General features: G+C 41.2%; 1 protein-coding gene across 3 annotated transcripts; it reads right to left on the bottom strand.

The window, feature by feature from the left end:
* Positions 1 to 2,742: 2,742 nt before the first annotated feature.
* On the bottom strand, positions 2,743 to 26,324 carry LOC115102014 (intercellular adhesion molecule 1-like). 3 transcript variants are annotated; one of them, XM_029621498.2, is made up of 12 exons: positions 26,173 to 26,324; positions 24,273 to 24,318; positions 20,071 to 20,157; positions 10,246 to 10,518; positions 9,833 to 10,159; positions 9,077 to 9,151; positions 5,474 to 5,524; positions 4,910 to 4,966; positions 4,429 to 4,458; positions 4,206 to 4,280; positions 4,024 to 4,069; positions 2,743 to 3,349 (listed from the first exon to the last, which is right to left on the bottom strand). In XM_029621498.2, exons 1-12 carry the CDS (start codon positions 26,182 to 26,184, stop codon positions 3,325 to 3,327), a joined length of 1,104 nt encoding a protein of 367 aa, XP_029477358.2. In that variant the 5' UTR covers positions 26,185 to 26,324; the 3' UTR covers positions 2,743 to 3,324. The 3 variants fall into 3 exon arrangements, with proteins under 3 accessions (XP_029477358.2, XP_029477367.2, XP_029477385.2); XM_029621507.2 differs by lacking the exon at positions 26,173 to 26,324 and adding an exon at positions 25,944 to 25,970; XM_029621525.2 differs by lacking the exon at positions 20,071 to 20,157.
* Between the last annotated feature and the right edge of the window lie 39 nt (positions 26,325 to 26,363).

The following is a 26,363-nucleotide window of genomic DNA, read 5'->3' as shown; positions in this document are numbered from 1 at the left end:
ATTACAGAGAAAGGATGTTTTTTGGCAGGGGTCAGAGGAGAGGGGAGGTGGACATGATGTGCTTTGGCATGACAGGGCTATTCATTTGTTGCGTTATCATGAGGGAACAAGGGTTGTTGTGAGTGTGTGCGAATTACACCCAAGATCAAGTAGTGTTGAAATCACTGGGTCTGTCAAAACAGCGTGCCCACTGTCTTTCTCCACTCAACCTTACCACTGTGATGTCATCAGCTGAGGATGGGCTTGGCTGGGTTCCAGGCTGTACAGAAACACCTGTGTGTTATTAGTGCCTCCATCTTATTTTGTGTTCTCTGGTTCACTCAATCAGAATTGTCCCAATCTGTTTAAGTTGACGAAATTCAATTAGTAAACAGATTCTAAACGCATAAAGTGTGGTATGCTTGTGTCTGCACTCTGCAGCTGTTTGTGTATGTGGAGTTTGATTGAAGCATCACAACTAGCCCAGTAAGCCTGAGATGTAGTCTAGCTCCGACAGCATTTCAAAAGGAGTATAATTTAACATACGGTAAAAGAACAAAATAACTTTCACTTTCTGTTTGTTTACTGACCACAGTCACATTCAAGAAAGCCTTTTTCCCGTACTCAGAAATTACCCTTAGAAATTCCCTTCACCTACAAAGTAGACGCTGTGGTTACGAGTCAGCGACTAGTCTCAATATAGATGAGTTTTGCATAGAACAGTTTTTCTTGTTTGTGAAAAAAGTACATCTAAGAACCATTCAAGCAAGCATGTTGAAATAGTCATGAACTAAACAAAGTGCAAAAATTCTAAAAGAATTGGTTTGACCTGTGTAATGCCCTGTTCATTCAGCTACACTCGCACATCTCCATGGCATTATGCTCCTTCAAAGCCACTTCGCCTGTTGCATTGCTATTGTGAATGCATCAAAACTGATTGTCCTCTATTTATTTCTTCCAGGGCTTACGTTGAAAAGGGTATGAAATGTTCAAATATTGGAGAAAAAAACATGTATTTTCAAGAGCTCCATGGGCTTTTTCAGCTGTGCAAAAGTTTCTCAAGGCCCATTTTTCATCTAATCTTTTTTTTAAATTGTCAAGAGAAAGCGTTACTGAGTTCAGCCAATCCCTGACACTGTCAGACATGGCTCTCCATGAGCCCTTATCTATAACACAAAAGTCCTTACACCACCCCCTCTCCAAAAAAACTGAATCTGGTTAGGGTTTATATTTGTCAATTTTACACAAATGTTTCAGGATTGTGCATTCTGTCTTTTGATGAAAATAGGAAAATGTATCAACCAGCAGATTCTGTTTGATGAGCTTGGATGATGCGTCCTCTGCACAGCAATACGTAATGCAAATGCGTACAACAACAAAAATATTTTAGCTTTGTGTATTATTATATTGTGTTTTTATGAGATGTCCTATTGTAAAAGTCAATATTCAAATGATAATTTAGTCTTAATTTTTAAGCACACGTCTTCATCAGTACTCATAATCAATGCTGATAAACCCTGTACATTCTGTTTGCTCAGGATCATTAACTGTTTGTAGTGTACAGCAGCGAAGTGTTTCTACAATACTCTATGTCTCATCAATTGCTATGTCTATGAATCTGAGTGTGTTTTAGAATAACTAGACCTGCACTAAAAGTGTCATCTTGCTGTTCTACTTGTACTGTAGGTTTCCACAGCCCACACATTCTCCAATCATTCAATTTGGACTAGCATTACTCATGTTCTGTATATGGCTCTTCTATATTATGGATTATGACATTTTTTTTTACATTAAATGTGTTCTGCTATGCTTTGTCTCGGCGTGAATGCTTCACAATATGCCATATGGACACAGAGCTGGTACACTATGTGGCATAATCCAGAGTTTTGCTCATTTAAATTGTAAATTGTACAATGAAAAGCCACTAAGAAGCTTAAAATAACTTTCTACTAAAACATTTTGTCAGTCTGTTTTCTGAGTAAAGAACATGCTGGAACTACTGACCATCTGTTTTCTTTGTGAGTTATACAATACAGGAAAGGGAAGTGAACAGGTTTTATTTTTACATCCTGATAGTTTTAGGGGTATTTTGAAGATTAACAGATAGTGGAATGTTTTTCAGGGCCATTTTATTCACTGGCTTGTACGAGGCTCGGCCGTTTGAGGTAGTGATGTTAAAAACGTTTTCATAGAAACAGCTTGGCTAGAGTTGAGCAGGCTGTTCGATAGAGGTGGAAACAAACCTAATATCAAACATGGCTCATCTTGTCATTATTCACCCAGACTAGCAATCCATTTTCATTTCAAAGTTGAATTCAGTAATGGAAGTAACATTTAAACAAAGAGTAGCAGGGAAATAATGTCCCTATTCTTCACTTGTCAGCGTGACTCATTTTTCCATAGTTTATTCTGGAGTTTTTTTTATTTTTCTCTCCACCTCTCTGTTCTGTTATAAGGACAATCATGATGTGGCCAGTGACACTTTGCTTCTTGAAAGTCCAATATCTTGACTACTGACATGCAAAACATTTTGGAACTGTATTAACAGTGCAATAATGAAAATATCTATATATATTGTTTTTCAGTCAATTTTCCCTTTAAAGGTAGAACAGGGAAGCTTCTCAGACACCTATGTCAGTATTGTCCTTGTGGCATGTAGTATCGGCAATTCCCTACCCGGAACCAGAGGGACAGTTCGGTTAGATGAGGCTGTCAGAGGCATGATGGACCTCCATAATATCTGTGGAAATGAGACCATGAACAGGACATGTATGTGATTTATTAGAGAAAATATCATTCAAGTTGGTGACAAATCTACAGATAAAATCTACACAATGATCTGTGAAAAGCTAGGCATGAAATTGCTGTATCTGGAATATCAGAGAAAAAAAAGGATCAGTACCTCTTCCGGTGCTCTTGGGGGCGCCTCTGAGCTACGTAACATCTACAGTATGTATTCTGTAACATTTTGTGCGCATTTCAAAATATACACAGAAACATGAGTGCCAAAGTATAATAAAACTTGCATTTAAAACTACAGGTAAGTCTTTAGAAGAGTGAGGGAGGGGTAATTTCATAATGTTGAGTGAGTCTCACTTGCAGTCTGTGGGAAAGGCACATGAAACACATATCACATTCTCATCTCTGAAATGACAGACGCAGAGTATTGTCCAACAACGTTTTCACACACACATAATGTGCACTGTCCCTGTAAAAATAAAATAAACTCAAACTCAAACATACACACGCACGATAATGTATGTTGTATCAGTGTTGTTTCTCCATGTCCCTCTGATGAACTCTTCTGGGCTCTTGAGGCCACTCAGTAACACGTTTGTCCCCTCACTACTCTCTGGACACTTGGTACGACCTGGGAAAAAAACACACATGAAGACAATTAATGAAATGTCCATTTACAGTATCCAGGGTCAATTCATCTAAGGTCAGATAATCAAATAAAAAAAAACATTGATTATTCTAACATCAATTCATCAAACAATGCAAAAAAAATGTTTTTACAGAACTGTACATGGCTGACGAACCAATCGAATACAGCCAAACAATGCTTTAAGCCATTTGTCAACAATAGGATCTAAGTCAGCAGTCCATTCAGTGATTATGACTGATGTCAAGACTGACTTTAGATACTTCCTCTATACAGTGATTTATCCATGTTCACAGTACTGATCTACATGAACTCATTTAGGCACACAGATACTCACTCATGGTATAGATAGAATACAGTAGCATTCAATACCAACACAGAATGATATCCCTAACCATTGCAACCCAGCTGGTCCACTTGGCTTTTTACGTTGTCCCTTTATAGTCAGTCACTTCACTGGAACACCTCCATTACAAATACTGTTGCATGATTGGGCCTGTCTTCCATAATGAGGTCACAGCCACAAAAGCATTGCCACAGTTGTGTCAGTTGCAGTATGTGAAGCTGAAGGTGACGTGTGTGTGTGTGTGGTTGGGTGTATACTGTATGTGTGCGTGAGTGCGTGTCACATTGATATGTGGCTAAAGAGGACTACTCACTTCCCTGTGCCCACATGACACCTAGGCATCGGGCATACTTTACCACCTGTGTGACAGAGAATGAGAGAGAGAGGAAGACAATAAGAGGGATATAAAGAGCTGTTTTTATGATAACAGTACAGTATTAACAGTGTGAATACGACAAAGAAAAGAGACACGGAGGGTAAATGTTTTCTACTCACAGCTAATGACCATAATACCCAGGATGAAGAGCGTTGCAGCCAAAGACAGACCAACAACACGGAGGAAGTAGTAGTCTGAGCACAGACACAGTGACACATAGATGAGTCTATTACCGTGTGATTGTAACCCATGTTTGAAAGCATTGTGGTATTGATAAGTGGATTTTAGCTGCTTGGTTAATCATTGTATTTGTTAACTTTGGAAAAAATCAGATTATCTTACCATAATTGAATGGTTCATCCCACTTTGCATCTGTGATCAAAGAAAAATACAATATCACTTAGTTATTTTTAAAGACAGTACTTGCATTGTGTGTTTTTAGAGCATAATAGGTGTAGCCTATATTCCTGAAACAAAGAAAGAGGTGGGAACAACAACACAATGAGATGACAACAGAGCGATCTGGTCCAGTTGATGTGTTGTTGAAGCCACATCTCAACCCTTACGTAAGCCTGCACAGCGCAGAGGGACACACTCAGAGACTTCTTATCACTTACATCAGCCACAATGAAGCATTAATCTGAGGACAAGTTAGAGACAGCGAGCTGAGGTGCTCTGTTTCTGTTTCACAACTCCTCCAAGGGTTTTGTTTGGGAGATGAGGAATTGTGATACTGTCAAATGTGCTGTGAGATAACAATAACCAAACTCAGAAAACCCCACCAGATTTAAGGCAAAGGTAGGCTAGGAAATGCCTTTGTTACCCCAGGCAACAGGAGAAACGACGGCGGTATTTTCAGAGGTGGTTGGAGATGGTGTCACTATGGACAGAGAGAGAGAGCGAGAGATAAAAAAAGATTAACATTTTCTCTGTCAGCATTTTGAGTCCTTATCTCTGTCATATGGACCTGTACATAATTACATCTCATTAAATTCCAGGTGCATTCCTTTTATGTTCCACTCCCTTTTTTATAGAATTTCTGCATATTTCAATGGCACGACTCTCATAGGAAATCGGGTCAGTCTAATTACACTTTTTAAAGTGTATCAGTGGTGTCCCTGTCAGGTGCTGTAAAATCCACTGTCTGTCTATCTTAACGAGAAAGGGGAATGTAACATTTGCTAATTACAGAGCTAATTCGATTTTAAATTGCATGCACCCTTGACGTGAAAGACAGAACTGGTTATGGGATTTTCTTGATAGCAAAGCATCCATTCACTATAGCTCTGTTGCAGTGTGTTTCAGGGACTACCAATAGGAGTGTTTATTTTTCAGGGAACAGGTCATTCTTAAATGTCAAGGAGGGAATAAGAGGTTTGTTATTTACCTGTGGTGGTTAAGGACTTAGCCGTGGGTGTTGTTGACTTGTTTGTGTGAGCTGAGGAGAAAAGCAGAGAGGATGACTTGGTCTGTGGCAAGGCCACACAATTTGAACTAGAAATGTAATTTTATATGAAATTAAATTGTGTGACTTGCTTCAGCTCTTTAAAATGATTTGTGTGGTATTGGAAGAAGTTTGGAAGGTTTTCATTAAGTGAAGCAGTGAAATACAGTCAAAGTTAAATATATTAAAATATCAGGTCTGATTACTTTGATTGACTGCTATATCAATCCTATTACTGGAGTGTGGGGTGTCATGTAAAAATGCCCACAGCGTGACATAGCTCACATTCAATGATTATTGTGAGAACATTTTTACACTTGTGATTGGCTGTGATTGTGACATCACAGCATAAAAAAGCTCACAGCTTGAGAATTCTCACTGGTCAATTGGATATCTGTGTTTTGTAGGTAGATAACGTCAGTGCCTGATTGAAATTGACACTAAAGTAATGACCACTTTCTAAATATATTATAGTTTGTTTTGCGCTTCTGTCTGGGCTGACTAGTTAGCTTGCATCAGTTAACTTTAGCAAATGGGTGGAATGGCGAGAGTTAGCTGTTTATGTGTTGGCATAGCGAGTGCTGCATTACCTTTTTTCTGGAGCAATTTTGATTGGTAGAAGTTCTGATTTCAGATTAATACAGCAGAGAAATAGACTAATATTTCATAGCCTCTACGGTTTTGTCTAAGTTGTTGGGAAAGTAGCTGACTTGTGTCAAAAGCTACATTGTTTACAGTGCATAGAATGTTGGAAGTCCTGGGAATTTTCAACAATGGGAGCTTTAGAATGTTGAAAAAATCATATTACAGTGGATAAAGTTGTTTTAGGAGGACAAAAAGTCAAATAGTTTAAAAAGTAAACGTTTTATCAAAAGGTTTTATGAAAGAAACTTAATCCAGATGGAATGGCATTGTCACGCCCTGACCGGGGTCCTCTGTGGTGTTTTAGGGGGTTTTCGTGACTAGGGGGTTTTCTAGGTTTTATTTTCTATGTTGGTGTGGCCGGAGCCTTCCTCTGCGCCGGTGCTCATTCCAGGCACGGCGTCCAGTCCCCCTCCACGGCCGGAGCCTTCCTCTGAGCTGGTACTCAGTCCAGGCACGGCGACCAGTCCTGCTCCATGGCCGGAGCCTTCCTCTGTGCCGGTGCCCAGTCCAGGCACGGCGACCAGTCCTGCTCCATGGCCGGAGCCTTCCTCTGCTCCGGTTCCCAGCGACGCTAGTTGCCCACCCTAACCCTCCCCATCTAGGTTCAGGTGTTTTAGGTCGGGGCGTGACTAGGGAGTTTTCTAGGTTTTATTTTCTATGTTGGTGTGAGCATGGTCCCCAATTGGAGGCAGCTGATGATCGTTGCCTCTAATTGGGGATCATACTTGATGTTTTGTTTTGTATTGTTTTGTCATGTGCTATGTGCACTACGAACTACACATTCATTTTTTTATTTGTTGTTTGAAGTTTCACCTCAATAAATATGTGGAACTCTACTCACGCTGCACTTTGGTCCACTCATTTAAACAACGGACGTGACAGGCATTTCTATTTTAAACTATGTAAGAGTAGTGGTGTTCCAGATAACTACAACAAGTCAGAAATAAGTGATACATCCTTTAAATTGTGGTATTTAAATGTTTTCCTTAAGTAACTACATTCAGACTACTACACTTTTAGTCATAAGGAATTAGAAAAGTTGTAGCCTATTATTTAGCATCTAGTGGAAGAAGTTTAGAAGTTTGTTAGTGTTGATAAATTGAGGCTGGTATAGTAGAGGCAGTGACTGTTTTCTAAATGGCGATAGTAGCCTTTAGTGTAGTAAGTTGCCCAGAAGTACTAGTAGCAGTACATTGTAGTAATCATTCTGAATGTTTTAGGTAGGTAAGCCATGGGTTAGCTATAGTAAGTGGGGTCACTATTGTAGGTTAGTTAATGAGTGTGGGGGGTTGTGGGTTGGTGAGCTGTGTGGCATAATCAGTCTTATGTGCTCCCCCAGTGCTATAATCTGATTGGTAGACAGTATGTGGAAAGGTATAGTAATAGTCCCTCAGCCCATTAAAAGGTAAATTTAGTCCACCAACCCCAAAAGGAAACAAAAAGACTCAGTAAACAGTCAAATTAATAGGTTTTGATGACCAATATGTCACACACTCTACATTTGTGTCCTACTTGCTGGGAAAATGGTCAACATTTCAGTTGTTTGTAAAAGTTGAGAAGAAAAGTAGTTGATTTGATTACTAAAACAGCTGTATCGTTTGATTGGTAGAAGATATTTCTGTTCTGATACCAGCTTTAAATAGGATAGAAGTAGACTAAGATTTCATACCCTCTAAGTTTTTGTCTAGCTTGTTGAGAAAGTGGTCAAAGTAGGTGATTTGTGTCAAAATCACATTGTTCACAGTGAATAGAACGTTAGAAGTCACAGCTTCAGAATGTGAGCTTTTAAAGAGTCACTGCCTTTAAAAATCCCCTTGAAAATGGCCTGTGTGGTATCAATATGAGTCAGAAACAGTTAACGGGTGTAAATAGGATAATTTTGGTCATGAAGTCCGTCTCGTCTACAACGGAGTTTGGAACATCTGTGCGTCACAATGGGTAAATGAAAGTTGTGTTTTGAGTTGATTTCCTTTTGCCCACCAACATAGGCTGAGCAGCTGCGGTGATTGCTCTCTATTCAATGTATTAGACAGTGAGACAGATCTGCCCAGCAGCTCTGACTTTGTTTACTTAAGACATGTCGCACATTTACTTGAGAAATACTGCACCAAACACCTTAGTTAGATGTAAAACTGCGCAACTAAAACATCCTCTGCAAAGACTTAAAAGTTATTTCATATTTCTTGAGTTATCTTAGATTTATTCTGGGGATTTTGAAGAAGGGAAACAGGCTTCTGCATCTATAGTGTCTCATGGGGGACAAAAATCATTAACCAAATGCAGAATCAGTCAGGAAACACACCGCTAAGACTGAAATATGTTTTTTCTAATGAGAAAAACACGTGGCAATCGACGTGTTCAGTGGCTCTTTAACAATGGGAGCTTTAGAATGTAGAAGAAATCCCATTAAAGTGGGTGAGGTTTATTAGAAGCTTAATAGGTTAAAAAGTATAAATGGTTTCAATCACACTGGTCCTGACCGGCCTGCATGTTTTAAAGGTTGAATTTCTATCTTAAACGGTGTAAGAGGAGTAGTGTTCCAAATAATAAGTACGATTTCTTCTGTCGCAAGTTCCGTTAATGAAATAGTCCGAAATAAGTTATACATTATTTAAAGTGTGACTTCTTTCGCAAGTCACAGTAATTCCTCAAATTGATTACAACTACTGAACCAAAGCCAGTTAGGAGGGGGACAAAGTAATTACAAACATTGGTGCTCTAGCTGCCATGGTTTACGGACATTGATTTCCATTCCTCCTGCTGGTGAAAAAGATTTAAAAGCAGGTCCTATTAAGAGTGAAGTTCTTGAGATTAACGGTGAGTTGTGGCAGGTGGAAAGATACAGAGAAATATGAAATAGCCCCATGTGACATCATCTAGAAATGAGAAAGAGGACTGTACCAGTTCTGGCTGGAGAGGGAGTCACATCCACCGGTCGATTGGGCTGTGTGGTGGCAGGGCTCTGAGCAAGGGACCCTGTTGACAGAAAACTAATGACTTTTCAAGCATTACACAAACAAAGCAGTTGGGTGAAACCTAAACAACACATTACAAGACAGTCGGAAGCACAAAACATGGCTTCCAAATAACTACAACAAGTTAGAAATAAGTGGTACATCCTTTAAATTGAGGCATTTAAATGTTAAATGCGTAGTAGTGAAACATAGTCAAAAGTGCATATTTCATCATAAATAACTACAGTCAGACTACTACACTTTTAGTCATAAGGAATTAGAAAAGTTGTAGGCTGTTATTTTGCATCTAGTGGAAGAAGTTAAGAAGTTTGTTAGTGTTGATAAATTGAGGCTGGTATAGTAGAGGCAGTGACTGTTTTATAAATAGCTATAGTAACCTTTAGTGGGAGACTAGGTAGTAGTGAGTAACCCAGAAGTATTAGTAGCAGTACATTGTAGTAGTAATTCTGAATGTTTTAGGTAGGTAGGCCATGGGTTAGCTATAGTAAGTGGGGTCACTATTGTAGGTTAGTTAATGAGTGTGGGGGGTTGTGGGTTGGTGAGCTGTGTGGCATAATCAGTCTTATGTGCTCCCCCAGTGCTATAATCTGATTGGTAGACAGTATGTGGAAAGGAATAGTCCCTCAGCCCGTTAACAAGTCCCTTTATTCCACCAACCCCAAAAGGAAACAAAAAGACTTACAGTAAACAGTAACATTAAGAGGTTTTGATGACAAGGCAGAAGGTTTCGGTCCCTCTGGTCCCAGGTCCAGCTCTGCCTCACATCTGTACTCTACTTCACCCTCATCTCTTCTGTGGGTGATGGTGATAGTGGAGGACATATTCACTAGTTCCTTTGTGGAGTCATTAAACGTTTGAGTCTCTATAGTTTCATTGCCTTTGTACCACCTCACAACCAGGTTCTGTAGAGGAGCGATGTTCTGGATGTCGCACTGCAGCTGGTACTCCTTCCCCTCCATCATTGGACCAGAGTGGCTCAGAGGAGAGATAGACACACTGTCTGGAGTCACTAGAGACAAAATAGTTACATATAGTGAAATATAATTGCTTTTACTGACAAAACTCCCAAATATAAGAAAAAGAAAAACAACTTACTGTAGAGAATGACAGGGAGAATCTCACTACACTGACTTCCATTTTGTGACTTGATGTAGCATTTAGGTTCTATTGTCCAGTCCATGAGTCTTCTCACAGTCCAGGTGACAAGGTTTACATTTCCATGCCAACCTGTATCTCCGTACGTGGCCTCCCACCTCATCCCCTCGGGGTCTGTGGATGATGTGCAGTTGACTGAGACTGAGTCTCCATATCTCACCACTACTCTGGGAGGGTTGAGCTCAACAGGACAGGAGGCATGTGTAGGCACACCTACAGTTCAGAGCATGACAGAGACCATAATCATATCATTTACTTTCTCAAGCAAACTTAGCTTAAACAAAAAATATATCCCAAGTATAGGCCTAGAATGCAGAACAAATAAAAAATAGGTTGCATTAATAATGGCCTTTTTCAGAAGGCAGTTTCTAGTCAGTAACCCTAAAGCTGCAAAATGTAACCTTTTGGGCGACCTGACCGAATTCACATGGATATTTGAGTTATACAGTGGAAAGAAAAAGTATGTGAACCCTTTGGAATTACCGGGATTTCTGCATAAATTGGTCATAAAATTTGATCTGATCTTCATCTAAGTCACAACAATAGACAAACACAGTGCGCTTAAACTAATAACACACAAATTATTGTATTTTTCTTGTCTATATTGAATATATAATTTAAACATTCACAGTGTAGGTTGGAAAAAGTATGCGAACCACTCGGCTAATGACTTCTCCAAAAGCTAATGGGAGTCAGGAGACAGCTAAAATGTCCAATCAATGAGACGAGATTGGAGATGTTTGTTAGAGTTGCCCTGCCCTATAAAAAACATTCACAACATTTTTGTTTGCTATTCAGTAGAAGCATTGCCTGATGTGAACCATGCCTCGAACAAAAGAGATCTCAGAAGACCTAAGATTAAGAATTGTTGACTTGCATAAAGCTGGAAAGGGTTACAAAATTATCTCTAAAAGCCTTGATGTTCATCAGTCCACAGTAAGACAAATAGTCTATGAATGGAGACAGTACAACTGTTGCTACTCTCCTTAGAAGTGTTCGTCCTGCAAAGATGACTGCAAGAGCACAGCGCAGAATGCTCAATGAGGCTAAGAAGAATCCTAGAGTGTCAGCTAAAGACTTACAGAAATCTCTGGAACATGCTAACATCTCTGTTGATAAGACTACGATACGTAAAACACTAAACAATAATGGTGTTCATGGGAGGACACCTCAGAAGAAGACACTGCTGTCCCAAAAAAAACATTGCTGCACTTCTGAAGTTCGCAAAAGAGCACCTGGATGTTCAACGGAGCTACTGGCAAAATATTCTGTGGACAGATTAAGCTAAAATGGAGTTGTTTGGAAGGAACACACAGCACTCTGCCTGGAGAATAAAAGGCACAGCACACCAACATCAAAACCTCATCCAAACTGTAAAGTATGAAAGGGCTGCTTGCTGCTTCTGGGCATGGAGAGCTTGCCATCATGGACGGAAAAATGATTTACCAAGTTTATCAAGACATTTTGCAGGAGAATGTAAGGCTATCTGTCTGCCAATTGAAGCTCAAAATAAGTTGGGTGATGCAACAGGACAACGACCAAAAACACAGAAGTAAATCACAACAGAATGGCTTCGACAGAAGAACATAAGCCTTCTGGAGTGGCCCAGTCAGTCCTGACCTCAACCCCATTGAGATGCTGTGGCATGACATCAAGAGAGCGGTTCACACCAGACATCCCAAGAATATTGCTTAACTGAAACAGTTTTGTAATGAGGAATGGTCCAAAATTCCTCCTGACCGTTGTGCAGGTCTGATCCACAACTACAGAACACATTTGGTTGAGGTTATTGCTGCCAAAGGAGGGACAACCAGTTATTAAATCCAAGGGTTCACATACTTTTCCCATCCTCCACTGTGAATGTTTACACAGTGTTTTCAACAAAGACATGAAAACATACAATTTTTTGGGTGTTATTAGTTTAAGCAGACTGTTTGTCTATTGTTGTGACTTAGATGAAGATCAGATCAAATGTTATGACCAATGTCTGCATAAATCCAGGTAATTCCAAAGGGTTCACATACTTTTTCTTTCCACTGTTGATATGTCATTCTTCATTGAAAGCAGGTCTAAGAAGTGATAGATCAGTTCCTTGTGAACTATTTCTATGGTTCCGGTTATCAAGTTCAGTTTTTGCTTTCAGTTTTGTACACCAGCTTCAAACAGCTGACAATACAACATTTGTGGCTGTGGAAAATATATTTAGATGGTAAAATAATTCTCTACACTATACAGTGCATTCAGGACATATTCATTCCTTTGACTTTTTCCACATTTTGTTACGTTACAGCCTTATTCTAAAGTGGATTTAACTGTTTTTTCCCCTCGTCAATCCACACACAATACCCCATAATTACAAAGTGAAAACAGTTTTTCTAAATGTTTGCGAATTTATGAAAATATACAACTGAAATATCACATTTACATAAGTATTCAGACCCTTTTCTCAGTACTTTGTAGACGCACTTTGGCCGCGCTTACAGCATAGAGTCTTCAAGCTTGGCACACATGTATTTGGGGAGTTTCTCCCATTCTTCTCTACAGATGCTCTCAAGCTCTGTCAGGTTGGATGGGGAGCGTTGCTGCACAGCTATTTTCAGGTCTCTCCCGATATGTTCAATCGGGTTCAAGACCAGGTTCTGCCTGGGCCACTGAAAGGCATTCACAGACTTGTCCCGAAGCCACTCCTGTGTTATCTTGGCTGTGTGGTTAGGGTCGTTGTCCTGTTGGAAGGACCTTCGCCACAGTCTGAGGTCCTGAGCATTCTGGAGAAAGTTTTCATCAAGGATCTCTCTGTACTTTGCTCCGTTCATCTTTGTTTCGATCCTTACTTGTCTACCAGTCCCAGCTAATGAAAAACAGCCCCACAGCATGATGCTGCCACCACCATGCTTCACCGTAGGGATGGTGCCAGGTTTCCTCCAGACGTGATGCTTGGCATTCAGGCCAAAGAGTTCAATCTGGGTTTCATCAGACCAGAGGATCTTATTTCTCATGGTCTGAGAGCCTTTCCATGCCTTTTGGCAAACTCCAAGCAGCCTGTCATGTGCTTTTACTGAGGATTGGCTTCCGTCTGGCCACTCTACCATAAAGGCCTGATTGGTGTAGTGCTGCAGAGATGGTTGCCCTTTTGGAATGTTCTCCCATCTCCACAGAGGAACTCTGGAGCTCTGTCAGAGTGACCATCGGGTTCTTGGCCCCATTATGTTCAATCAATTGAATTTACCACAGATGGACTCCAATCAAGTTGTAGAAACATCTCATGGATGATCAATGGAAACAGGATGCACCTGAGCTCAATTTCGAGTCTCATAGCAAAGGGTCTGAATACTTATGTAATACGTACGCGTCGACTATTAGAATATAAACACATACAGTAGCCTACCTTTTAAAATTTTTTTTTTTTTTTTTTTTTTTTACAATTAACTGAATTACTTACCAGAGGAGAAGGACGGGAAAACCAAGACTAAGAGATATTTGTGTAAACTGTTCAGAATTGTCTTCTGTGGGTGTCACTGAGTAGGCTGATACCCCATTTCATGAGTGCACAATCCCTAGGCTAGACTGTACAGTGCAATATGAATGTTCAATACACACAATTAGCTGACTGGATAGGTGACTAGTCAAATAAACAAATTATTGTATTTTGTAAAATTTACAACAACATTCCAACCTTTGTTTTGCCTTATTTAGTCCAAATATGGCATGAATCCAGTATTTGTATCTGTTTGCATCAGTTTCAATGCAACTTTTATTTTGAAGGTGAACTGACGATTCTACTATTGTGGTCAATTGTTATTGTGGCTCAGTTCACATAGGTGCTTCAGTACGTGGGGTCGCTATTGTAGTTTGGTTAGTGTCATTGGGGTTTCTTATAATGGGTTAGTTTACTGAGTTTGGGTGAGCTGTGTGGCATAATCAGTCTTATTTGCTCCCGCAGTGCTATGATTTGATTGGTAAAATATATTTGTTCTGATTTCAGATTTGAAAAACAGAGAACTAGAAGATTTCATACACTAAACGTTTTTGTCCAAGTTATTGGAAAAGCGGGCAAAAATGCAGTTCTTCTGAAAAGTTGGGAGAAAGTTGGCAATGTTGTTACTAAAACAGCTATATCGTTTGACTGGTAAAATATATTCTATTCTGATTCAACATTTGAAAAGCAGAGAAGTAGACTAAGATTTCATACGCTTTACGTTTTTGTCGAACTTGGGAAAGTGGTCAAAGAGGTTGAGAGGAAAAGTACTTGATGCTCTTACTAAAACAGCTATATTGTTTGATTGTTAGAATATATTTCTGTTCTGATATCAGATTTGAATTGCAGAAAAGTAGACGGATATGTTATTGGTCACATACACATGGTTAGCAGATGTTAATGCTAGTGTAGCGAAATGCTTGTGCTTCTAGTTCCGGACCATGCAGTAACATCTAAGAGGTAATCTAACAATTTCACAACAAGGAATGATTAAGAATATGTACATATAGATATATGAATGAGCGTTTGCCGAACGGCATAGGCTAGATTCAGTAGATGGTATAGAGTACAGTATATACACATGAGATGAGTAATGTAGGGTATGTACACATTATATAAAGTGGCATTGTATAAAGTGACTAGTGATACATTTATTACATCCAATTTGTTATTATTAAAGTGGCTAGAGATTTGAGTCAGTATGTTGGCAGCAGCCACTCAATGTTAGTGATGGCTGTTTAACAGTCTGATGGCCTTGAGATAGAAGCTGTTTTTCAGTCTCTCGGTCCCAGCTTTGATGCACCTGTACTGGCCTTGCCTTCTGGATGATAGCAGGGTGAACAGGCAGTGGCTCGGGTGGTTGTTGTCCTTGATAATCTTTTTGGCCTTCCTGTGACATCGGGTGGTGTATGTGTCCTGGAGGGCAGGTAGTTTGCCCCCGGTGATGCGTTGTGCAGACCTCACTACCCTCTGGAGAGCCTTACGCTTGTGGGCGGAGCAGTTGCTGTACCAGGCGGTGATACAGCCCGACAGGATGCTCTCGATTGTGCATCTGTAAAAGTTTAAGTGTTGAAGAGGCACTGTTGCGACCTCTTCACCACGCTGTCTGTGTGGGTGGACCATTTAAGTTTGTCCGTGATGTGTACGCCGAGGAACTTAAAACTTTCCACCCTCTCCACTACTGTCCCGTCAATGTGGATAGGGGGTGCTCCCTCTGCTGTTTCCTGAAGTCCACAATCATCTCCTTTGTTTTGTTGATGTTGAGTGTGAGGTTATTTTCATGACACCACACTCCAAGTGCCCTCACCTCCTCCCTGTAGGCTGTCTCATTGTTGTTGGTAATCAAGCCTACCACTGTAGTGTCGTCTGCAAATTTGATGATTGAGTTGGAGGCGTGCATGGCCACGCAGTCATTGTTGAACAGGGAGTACAGGAGAGGACTGAGAACGCACCCTTTTGGGGCCCCGGTGTTGAGGATCAGCGGGGTGGAGATGTTGTTTCCTACTCTCACCACCTGGGGGCGTCCCATCAGAAAGTCCAGGACCCAGTTGCATAGGGCGGGGTCGAGACCCAGGGCATCAAGCTTAATGATGAGCTTGGAGGATACTATGGTGTTAAATGCTGAGCTGTAGTCGATGAACAGCATTCTTACATAGGTATTCCTCTTGTCCAGATGGGTTAGGGCAGTGTGCAGTGTGATTGCGTCGTCTGTGGACCTATTGGGGCGGTAAGCAAATTGGAGTGGGCCTAGGGTGTCAGGTAGGGTGGAGGTGATATGATCCTTGACTAGTCTCTCAAAGCACTTCATGATGACGGAAGTGAGTGCTACGGGGCGATAGTCGTTTAGCTCAGTTATCTTAGCTTTCTTGGGAACAGGAACAATGGGGGCCTTCTTGAAGCATGTGGGAACAGCAGACTGGGATAGGGATTGATTGAATATGTCCATAAACACACCAGCCAGCTGGTCTGCACATGCTCTGAGGACACAGCTAAGGATGTCGTCTGGGCCTGCAGCCTTGCGAGGGTTAACACGTTTAAATGTTTTACTCACGTTGGCTGCGGTGAAGGAGAGCTTGCAGATTTTGGTAGCGGGCCATGTCGGTGGCACTGTATTGTCCTCAAAGCGAGCAAAGAATTTGTTTAGTTTTTCAGGGAGCAAGACATCGGGGTCCGCGATGGGGCTGGTTTTCATTTTCTAGTCCGTGATTGACTATAGTCCCTGCCACATACCTCTCGTGTCTGAGCCGTTAAATTGCGACTCTACTTTGTCTCTATGCTGATGCTTAGCTTGTTTGATTGCCTTGCGGAGGGAAAAGCTACACTGTTGATATTTGGTCATGTTTCCGGTCGCCTTGCCCTGATTAAAAGCAGTGGGTCGGTCACGCTTTCAGTTTTGCGCGAATGCTGCCATCAATCCACGGTTTCTGGTTGGGGAAGGTTTTAATATTCGCCGTGGGTACAACATCCCCGACGCTCTTGCTAATAAACTCGCTCACCGAATCAACGTATACATCAATGTTGTTGTTCAAAGCTATCCGGAACATATCCCAGTCCACGTGATCGAAGCAATCTTAAAGCGTGGAATCAGATTGGTCAGACCAGCGTTGGACAGACCTGAGTATGGGCGTTGTTATGATCACACCACAACTCGTTAATCATAAGGCATACACCCCCGCCCTTCTTCTTACCAAAGAGATGTTTGTTTCTGTTGGCGCGATGCGTGAAGAAACAAGGTGGCTGTACCGACTCTGATAACGTAGTGAGCCATGTTTCCGTGAAACAGAGAATGTTACAATCTCTGATGTCTCTCTGGAAGGCAACTCTTGCTCAGATTTTGTCTACCTTGTTGTCAAGAGACTGGACATTGGCAAGTAGTATACTTGGGAGTGGTGGTTGATGTGCCTGTCTACGGAGCCTGGCCAGAAGACCACTCCGTCTGCCCCTTCTGCGGCGTAGTTGTTTTGGGTTGCCTGCTGGGATCCGATCCATTGTCCTGGGTGGTGGACCAAACAGAGGATCCGCTTCGGGAAAGTCGTATTCCTGGTCATAATGTTGGTAACTTGACGTTGCTCTAATATCCAATAGTTCTTCCCGGCGGTATGTAATAAGACTTAAGATTTCCTGGGGCAACAGTGTAAGAAATAATACATAAAAAAACAAAATACTGCATAGTTTCCTAAGAACGCGAAGCGAGGCGGCCATCTCTGTTGGCGCCGGAAGTCAATACAGTGGGGAGAACAAGTATTTGATACACTGCTGATTTTGCAGGTTTTCCTACTTACAAAGCATGTAGAGGTCTGTAATTTTTCTGTACACTTCAACTGTGAGAGACGGAATCTAAAACAAAAATCCAGAAAATCACATTTTATGATTTTTAAGTAATTAATTTGCATTTTATTGCATGACATAAGTATTTGATACATCAGAAAAGCAGAACTTAATATTTGGCACAGAAACCTTTGTTTGCGATTACAAAGATCATACGTTTCCTGTAGTTCTTGACCAGGTTTGCATACACTGCAGCAGGGATTTTGGCACACTCCTCCATATCCTTCAGGTTTCGGGGCTGTCGCTGGGCAATACGGACTTTCAGCTCCCTCCAAAGATGTTCTATTGGGTTCATGTCTGAGACTGGCTAGGCCACTCCAGGACCTTGAGATGCTTCTTACGGAGCCACTCCTTAGTTGCCCTGGCTGTGTGTTTCGGGTCTTTGTCATGCTGGAAGACCCAGCCACGACCCATCTTCAATTCTCTTACTGAGGGAAGGAGGTTGTTGGCCAAGATCCCGTGATACATGGCCCCATCCATCCTCCCCTCAATACGGTGCAGTCGTCCTGTCCCCTTTGCAGAAAGGCATCCCCAAAGAATGATGTTTCCATCCCCATGCTTCACGGTTGGGATGGTATTCTTGGGGTTGTACTCATCCTTCTTCTTCCTCCAAACACGGCGAGTGGAGTTTAGACCAAAATGCTATTTTTTTGTCTCATCAGACCACATGACCTTCTCCCATTCCTCCTCTGGATTGTGCAGCCTTGTGCAGGTCTAAAATTTGATCCCTGATGTCCTTACACATCTCTCTGGCCTTGGCCATTGTGGAGAGGTTGGAGTTTGTTTGATTGAGTGTGTGGAGAGGTGTCTTTTATACATGTAACGAGTTCAAACCGGTGCAGTTAATACAGGTAATGAGTGGAGAACAGGAGGGCTTCTTAAAGAAAAACTAACAGGTCTGTGAAAGACAGAATTCTTACTGGTTGGTAGGTGATCACATACTTATGTCATGCAATAAAATGCTAATTAATTACTTAAAAATCATACAATGTGATTTTCTGGATTTTTGTTTTAGATTCCGTTTATCACAGTTGAAGTGTACCTATGATAAAACATTCCAGACCTCTACATGCTTTGTAAGTAGGAAAACCTACAAAATTGGCAGTGTATCAAATACTTGTTCTCCCCACTGTATGTCATACCATCTATGTTTGTGTCATATTTGCTGGGAAAGTGGTCAAAATGTCAGTTGATTGTAAAAGTTGAGAGGAAAAGTAAGTTGATTTGATAACTAAAACAGCTATATAGTTTGATTGGTAGAAGATATTTTAAGATTTCATACCCTCTACGTTTTTGTCCAGCTTGTTGGGAAAGTGGTCAAAGTAGCTGATTTGTTTACAGTGAATAGAATGTTGAAAGTCAGCTTCAGAAGGGGAGTTTTTAAAGTCACTGCCTTTAAAAATCCCTTTGAAAATGGCCTTTATGGTATCAATATGAGTCAGAGAGAGTTATCATAGTGTGAAATTGACTACAAAGTGTAAATAGGATCATTTTGGTCATAAAGTTAGTCTCGTCTATGACAGAGTTTGAAACCTCTGTGCGTCACAATGGGTAAATGAAAGGTGGGTTTTGAGTTGATTTCCTTTTGCCCACCAACATAGGCTGAGCAGCTGCGGTGATCGCTCTCTATTCAATGTATTAGACAGTGAGACAGATCTGCCCAGCAGTTCTGACTTTGTTTACTTAAGACATGTCACACATTTTTTTACTTGGGAAATACTGCACCAAACACCTTAGTTAGATGTAAAACTGCGCAACTAAAACATCCTCGGCAAAAAAGTAGTTATCTTAAATTCAATCAATAGGCTTCCGCGTCAGTAGTGTCTCATGGGGGAAAAAAATCATTAACCAAACGCGGAATCAGTGAGGAACACACTGCTAAGACTGAAATATTGTTTTTCAAATGAGCAACATAAAAACATGTGCCAATCGACATGTTCAGTGGCTCTTTAACAATGGGAGCTTTAGAATGTAGAAGAAATCCCATTAAAGTGGGTGAGGTTTATTAGAAGCTTAATAGGTTAAAAAGTATAAATGGTTTCAATCATACTGGTCCTGACCGGCCTGCATGTTTTAAAGGTTGAATGGCGTTTCTGTCTTAAACGGTGTAAGAGGAGTAGTGTTCCAAATAATAAGTATGATTTCTTCTGTCGCAAGTTCCATTAATGAAATAGTCCGAAATAAGTTATACATGATTTAAAGTGTGACTTCTTTCGCAAGTCACAGTAATTCCTCAAATTGATTCCAGCTACTGAACCAAAGCCAGTTAGGAGGGGGACAAAGTAATTAGAAACATTGGTGCTCTAGCTGCCATGGTTTATGGACATTGATTTCCATTCATCCTGCTGGTGAAACATATTTAAAAGAAGGTCCTATTAAGAGTGAAGTTCTTGAGTTAAGCTACAGAGAAATATGAAATAGCCCCATGTGACATCATCTAGAAAAGACAAAGGGGACTGTACCAGTTCTGGCTGGAGAGGGAGCTGCAGTAACATTAGCCACCACAGTCATTTTGGGGTGTGTGGTGGTAGGGCTCTGAGCAAGGGACCCTGTTGACAGAAAACAAATGAGTTGGGTGAAACCTAAACAACACATTACAAGACAGTTGGGTGAAACATAAACAACACATTACAAGACAGTTGGGTGAAACATAAACAACACATTACAAGACAGTTGGGTGAAACATAAACAACACATTACAAGACAGTTGGGTGAAACATAAACAACACATTACAAGACAGTTGGGTGAAACCTAAACAAAACATTACAAGACAGTTGGGTGAAACATAAACAACACATTACAAGACAGTTGGAAGCACAAAACATGGCTTCTGCTGAAATTATTCTCCACAACAATTGACTAACATATTCCTAGCAGCAGCCAGGGTTGAGAATGTGTCCACACACAGCCAGTGGGAGGCACAAAGGGAGGGAGTTACTCAGCTAACAACAAACGTTCCCACAACTTTAGAGAACATTCCCTTAAGAGTGACATAAGGCCATTAAGTAATGTTTTCATAGGACTGTTCTGGTAATGTGGAAGGAATGTTTCCAAGAGACCATTCCCTTAATATCAAATAGAACGTACCCAGAACGGGGTTACCATGTTCTCAGAATTTAAAATGTCAACGTTCTAGACACATTTCATGGTAACGTTGCAAGAACATTCATGTGTCCAATTTTCTATGTTATGAGAATTTTCCATCAACGTCCCACCAAACATACACAGAACATGGTTGCGTGTTCTCAGAACATAATATATGAATGTTCTAGACACGTTTCAATTGAACGTTGCTGGAACATTTCTGTGTATCTGTTGTCAGGATGTCGCCTGATGGTCCCTAAGAAGTGTTCTCCCCCCCAAAAAAGTGTAAATACACATCACGCCTTGTTACTGTTGCTGAGCCAATCAAGGCCCTGAATGGTGAACCAATGATAGCTCTTTGTCTGCTGTGAACGTTAGGGATACTCGCATACACAGTGCTTTTAACATAGTGTTTTTAACATACACGTTTTGCACACTTTAAAATAGATGATTACATTGTGAATGTGCATTTACACAATAATTATTCAACATGTCCTTACCTGGGATTTGAATTTTGAATGTCTTAGTTCACTGTACTGTGATCTCAGTGATTTGATTGACTTATTTCAGTATTTTAAGAGCTTTCTGTGTAGTTTTCTAATGTTTTGGGGGTATGTTAAGCTGTTTTAATGATACTCCTGAATTACTATGATCAATGAAATAGTTTTTTTCTTGAGTGTACTTTTAACATAGCTGAGATTTACTACAAAGTGCACTCTACCTATTGCTTACACCTATCGAGTTGTTTCATCTACATAAGTGCCAAAGGAGGAGGGGTTAGTGTTTCTTCTGGACAGGGCCTAAACTATACTGGACTAATAAGCACATTCCCTAGGGCAGGGACGGGTAACGTTTATGCCCGCGGATCAATTTAAAAGTAAATTATAGGAACTCAGTTGGGGTCTCAACTTACTATTGAGAGTTAAAATAGTAGAATACACAAGGTGCAATTTCGAAATGTTGTGCATCAGCAGTTTTTCTCTCGTTATGTCAGTCACTGACAGTCACTCAATTAGCCTATGTCAGCATAATTTTTTTTTATTGGTAAGTCTACCGGCCAGCTATCTAAACGTGTAGTAATCATTGTTGAATTACTGACCGGGGGGGCCTCATTGATTTTGTTAGTCCACTCTCACACTGCTTGTCGAATATCTTATTCCAAAATCATGGGCATTAATATGGAGTTGGTCCCCACTTTGCTGCTATAACAGCCTTCCCTCTTCTGGGAAGGCATTCCACTAGATGTTGGAATATTGCTGAGGGGACTTGCTTTCATTCAGTCAGAGTATTAGTGAGGTTGGGCACTGATGTTGGGCGATTAGGCCTGGCTCTGCGTTCAAATTCATCCCTAAGGTGTTCGATGGAGTTGAGGTCAGGGCTTTGTGCGGGCCAGTCAGGTTCTCCCACACCGATCTCGACAAACCATTTCTGTATGGACCTTGCTTTATACATGAGGGTATTTTCATGCTTTAACAGGAAAGGGCCTTCCCCAAACTGTTGCCACAAAGTTGCAAGCACAGAATCTAGAATGTCAATGTATGCTGTAGCATTAGGATTTCCCTTCAGTGGAACTAATGGGCCTAGCCCGAACCATGAAAGATAGACCATTATTTCTCCTCCACCAAACTTTACAGTTGCCACTATAAATTGGGGCAGGTTGTGTTTTCCTGGCATCCCCCAAACCCAGATTCGTCTGTCGGAAAGTCAGATGATAAAGCGTAATTCATCACTCAAACGAAAGTGTTTCCACTTCTCCAGATGGCGGCGAGCTTTACACCACTCCAGCCGACTGCTTGGCGTTGCGCATGGTGATCTTAGGCTTGTGTGCGACTGCTTAAAGGAACATTAAGGGTAACATTACGTTCTCTCTCCCTAGAATTGTTAGCTGGGTCAATAGAGTGCTGTGAATGTATTCAAAGTCTGTGATAATACTAGTCTTGTGAGTGGGCAGTGCAGCATGGTTATGAAGGGGCTGCTCTGACCAACACAGAGGTAGATTGTACTGGCCCTGAGAGACGTGAGAAGCAGGCCTTTGTACACACTCCACTCCCCATCAATACCTTCCAATTAACCACTCCATGATGAATCGCTACAAGCCCACTATGGGCCCACTGGGTTCCCACAAGCAAATGTGATTAGAACTGAATCAATTTCCTAACAGGGAAATCAGTTCTGTTGCTGAATCCCTATGAGGTCATTTTAGATATTTACAGTGTGGTTCAGAGGAGGAGAGATGTCACTGAAAAAACAGATACATTCGTTGGAATGACTCAGGACTGTTTGGACCCTAGGGGTCTGTGGAGGTACAGCAGGTGAGCCGCAAAAATATATGTAAAAAATGTATATATTTTTATGAATGTCTCTAGCAACAACAGACTAAACAAATGTTGTGCTACATGCCTACAGTAGAAAAGAGGGGAATATCTTATTTTTAAATGATGTCTGTTTTTCTCAACTCCTAATATTGAGCTAATTACACTCATTGGAGTATCTGATATAGGCTTTGAAAAAGCTCCCGAGACTACCAGTCGCAGCAAATGATGTTAGCTGCTGCAAGCCTTTTTGACTTGGTCATACATTTTTTCCAACACATTGCTAACCTTTAACCAGCTGCTATTAACCAACATGTATGTGGAGTAGGACTGGCACATCTATTGTATAATTATCAAATAAAGTCCCAATCAAATCTAATCTAATTGTATTAGTCACATGCGCCGAATACAACAGGTGTAGACCTTACAATGAAAGGCTTACATACAAGCCCCTAACCAACAATGCAGTTTAAAAAATCTTAATAAGAATAAGAAATAAAAGTAACAAGTAATTAAAGAGCATCAGTAAAATAACAATAGCGAGACTATATACAGGGGGTATCGATACAGAGTCAATTTGCGCGGGCACTGGTTAGTCGAGGTAATCACAATTATCTTAATACATTAATTTTAGGAGAATGAATACATAGAGAGGGTGAAGTTAGTAATCATTACACGAGCAGAATGACACAGTTGGGAGGAGAAGCTTCATTTCCAAAAGTTCAAGGTGGTCAAAATCATTCGTTTTTGAGACAGGGGTGTCACCAAAGCTGTGTTGTGTTCATTAGGTAATGCGTAGCTCATTTTGAAAGATGCATTATGACGCAACAAAAGCTCCAAAAAAAATTCAGCAAAAATGACAACTGTGGCCATTTGCATTACATAGTTACCCAAATGTCTATAATCATCGCAGACCTAGTTTGGAGTTACCTTTCTAACTAATAGGCTATGTTCGAGTTTACACTTTTTCCAGTTATAATGTGTGGAGGTCAAAATAATGAAAACCTATCTACCAAATCGATTCATTTTGAAATGTTGGTTACTTGTCCTTGTCATTAACATGTTCTGCTAACATATGTGGGGTCACCGGTTTGCCTGGACGGAGGTCCCTGGGCAAGGAAAGGTTGAAGACCCTGTTTTAGTTTGAGATGAGAAAGGGAGAGAGTGTGTATACAGTATGTTCATATGAGAACAGTGTGCTTGACCGTGGGTGCATGCATGCGTATATGTGTGAGAAATAAATAAATCATCATTTTTCATGGCTTACCTGGTAGTGTGAGAAACAGACATACTGCCATCCAGCTCAGCTGAATCTGAAAGATGTGAGAGAGATGTGAGTGAGAGATTGATTGTGGTACAGAGTCTCAGCAGGGTCTGTAATTAATACAGCATTAAGCTGACTACTACTTCAGCTGGAAATCTGCAAGATAAGCAAAGGCCCTTAAGCAGCACAGGTGACACTGCAATGAATACAGATCACTTAGAGGCAGCCACACAGGCACATCTGTTATATCCACAATAGATTACAACAGACACATGACAACCACACATCTATCAACCTTCATTAACACCCTGCTTGTTTGTGCGCTCCCGCTGCACTTAAACACACTCACACTCTGCCCATTATAGGGCTGAGTAACAGGTTTCAGAACCAGCTCCTATCGTTACAGTAGCTGTAAGGGTTTTCTAATGGTGCTCGACACAACGAGACAGACACTACGAGCTACTGTGTCGAACAAGGGATGCGTTCATGTAGGCCCGTGACTAATGTCAGTGTAAAGAGGAAGTAGCCGTGTTACTGGTTTTATGTCAAGTACTGAGGCTACATGTCTTTTGAAACACAGGAAATTGTACACATAGCGGTTGTTTCTACCACTTCCCTCCCCCACACCTAAGTGCAGTCAAGAACATTTTTTCCACGCAATGAAGATGGCTGACAATCTCAAACGAAATGTATAATACGATATACAAACTGGATGAGAGCACTCTCATTTTCTAATCCATGGAATTATACTTATGCCCTGTTTACACTTTTCCAACTGAATGCCATGATCTCTGTATACTTACACATATCATCACCTAGCACACATCACATGGCCCTGATTTAGCTGAATTGGAAGGTTGAGGTCATGTGTTGAGATGAGATAGAGTGCATGGCTATAACGGGAATCCTCCCACATGCTCCTTAGTACATTGTGTTGCTACCGCTGCTCCCTCAGCCATCACACTGTAAATCATATCTCGGGACTCCTTAGTGTCGCCAATTAAAAATCTAGTTGCGGAATGAGGATCTGTCATAACAACAACACTTACAGCCAATCAGGTGCTACTCAGAGCTTTCTCTGAGACACACAACTACTGTACAGGGTCATAATAGCTTTTTGTAATCACTCTTCGTCTGCACCATATGGTAATCGTACACAAAATAACACAGGCAAACAAGTAAACACATTCATTCTGAGGAGAATTGCAATCACACTGACAAACTATTAGTTCTGAGAAAAAGCAGTAGTGTATACAGAAAATAACATCATCCGTAAACCAACGAGGAACCCAATGATTATTGTTCTAGAGGGATGGAGAGCAGAGAGCGAGGTGGATGAAGGCAAGGAAGGAGGGAGGGAGTGACAGCCAGAGGAGTGTTTTGGTGTTGTATCAGTACCTAGCTGAGATGCCTGCCCTGACTTATTCTGATGGCAGCATGTCCTGAGGGCAGGGGAAGCGGTGACAGGTAAGTGTCAGTGGGCATCATGAGGTTTGACAGCTCAGATTAGCGGGTCACGCCAGTCCTAATTTCACTCTGAAGCCTCTGAAGCATATGTCAAGGTAAGGGCCTGTTCTTCTGGGGCTGTCCCAGCCTCCCTTCCAGACTCTCTCTCACTCCACTAACCCCATGTCTGGCCGCCTCACTCACTCACTCACTCACTCACTCACTCACCATTGTCTGTGTTATCTTTCTGTGTATCTAGGCTGTTTGACCGTCCGTCTGTCAATCTCGAACATCCGCCACACGTTCTCTCTCTCCCTCTCTCTCTCCCTCTCTCTCTCTCTCTCTCTCTCTCTGTCTCTCACTTCACATATCATACTCTCTCCCTCTCTCATGAGTACCAATGTCCCTCCCTTCCTCCTCTCCTCTTTGAGTCCCAAATGAAAGTCATTCAGCTCACCTTGGTGTCCATCCTGAGTTGTCGCTTAGTTCCAGAGCTCGTTCCAGAGCAGCATCCACGGTCTCTTTCCTCTGTGTGTCAGTCAGGAACCATTAAGAACCGTTAGTCGACCACACCCTTCTGCTCATGACTTCCTCGTTCCATCCCTTGCTCATGGCACTTCTCTCACCCACTCTTTCTGTTTGCTGGCT

Source organism: Oncorhynchus nerka, linkage group LG3 (genome assembly GCF_034236695.1).
Source record: "Oncorhynchus nerka isolate Pitt River linkage group LG3, Oner_Uvic_2.0, whole genome shotgun sequence".
NCBI classification, from domain to species: Eukaryota; Metazoa; Chordata; class Actinopteri; order Salmoniformes; family Salmonidae; genus Oncorhynchus; species Oncorhynchus nerka.
The sequence above is the reverse complement of the archived record's forward strand: the minus strand, read 5'-3'. Positions and strand labels throughout refer to the sequence as shown.

Excerpts from the sequence above, each read along its gene's own strand:
- LOC115102014 (XM_029621498.2), bottom strand. Across the intron at positions 9,152-9,832 it reads TCTTAATGTTACTGTTTACT|GGTCCCTTGCTCAGAGCCCT; the intron begins GTAAGTCTTTTT and ends TTCTGTCAACAG. Across the intron at positions 4,459-4,909 it reads CGTTTCTCCTGTTGCCTGGG|ATGCAAAGTGGGATGAACCA; the intron begins GTAACAAAGGCA and ends CTTTGATCACAG.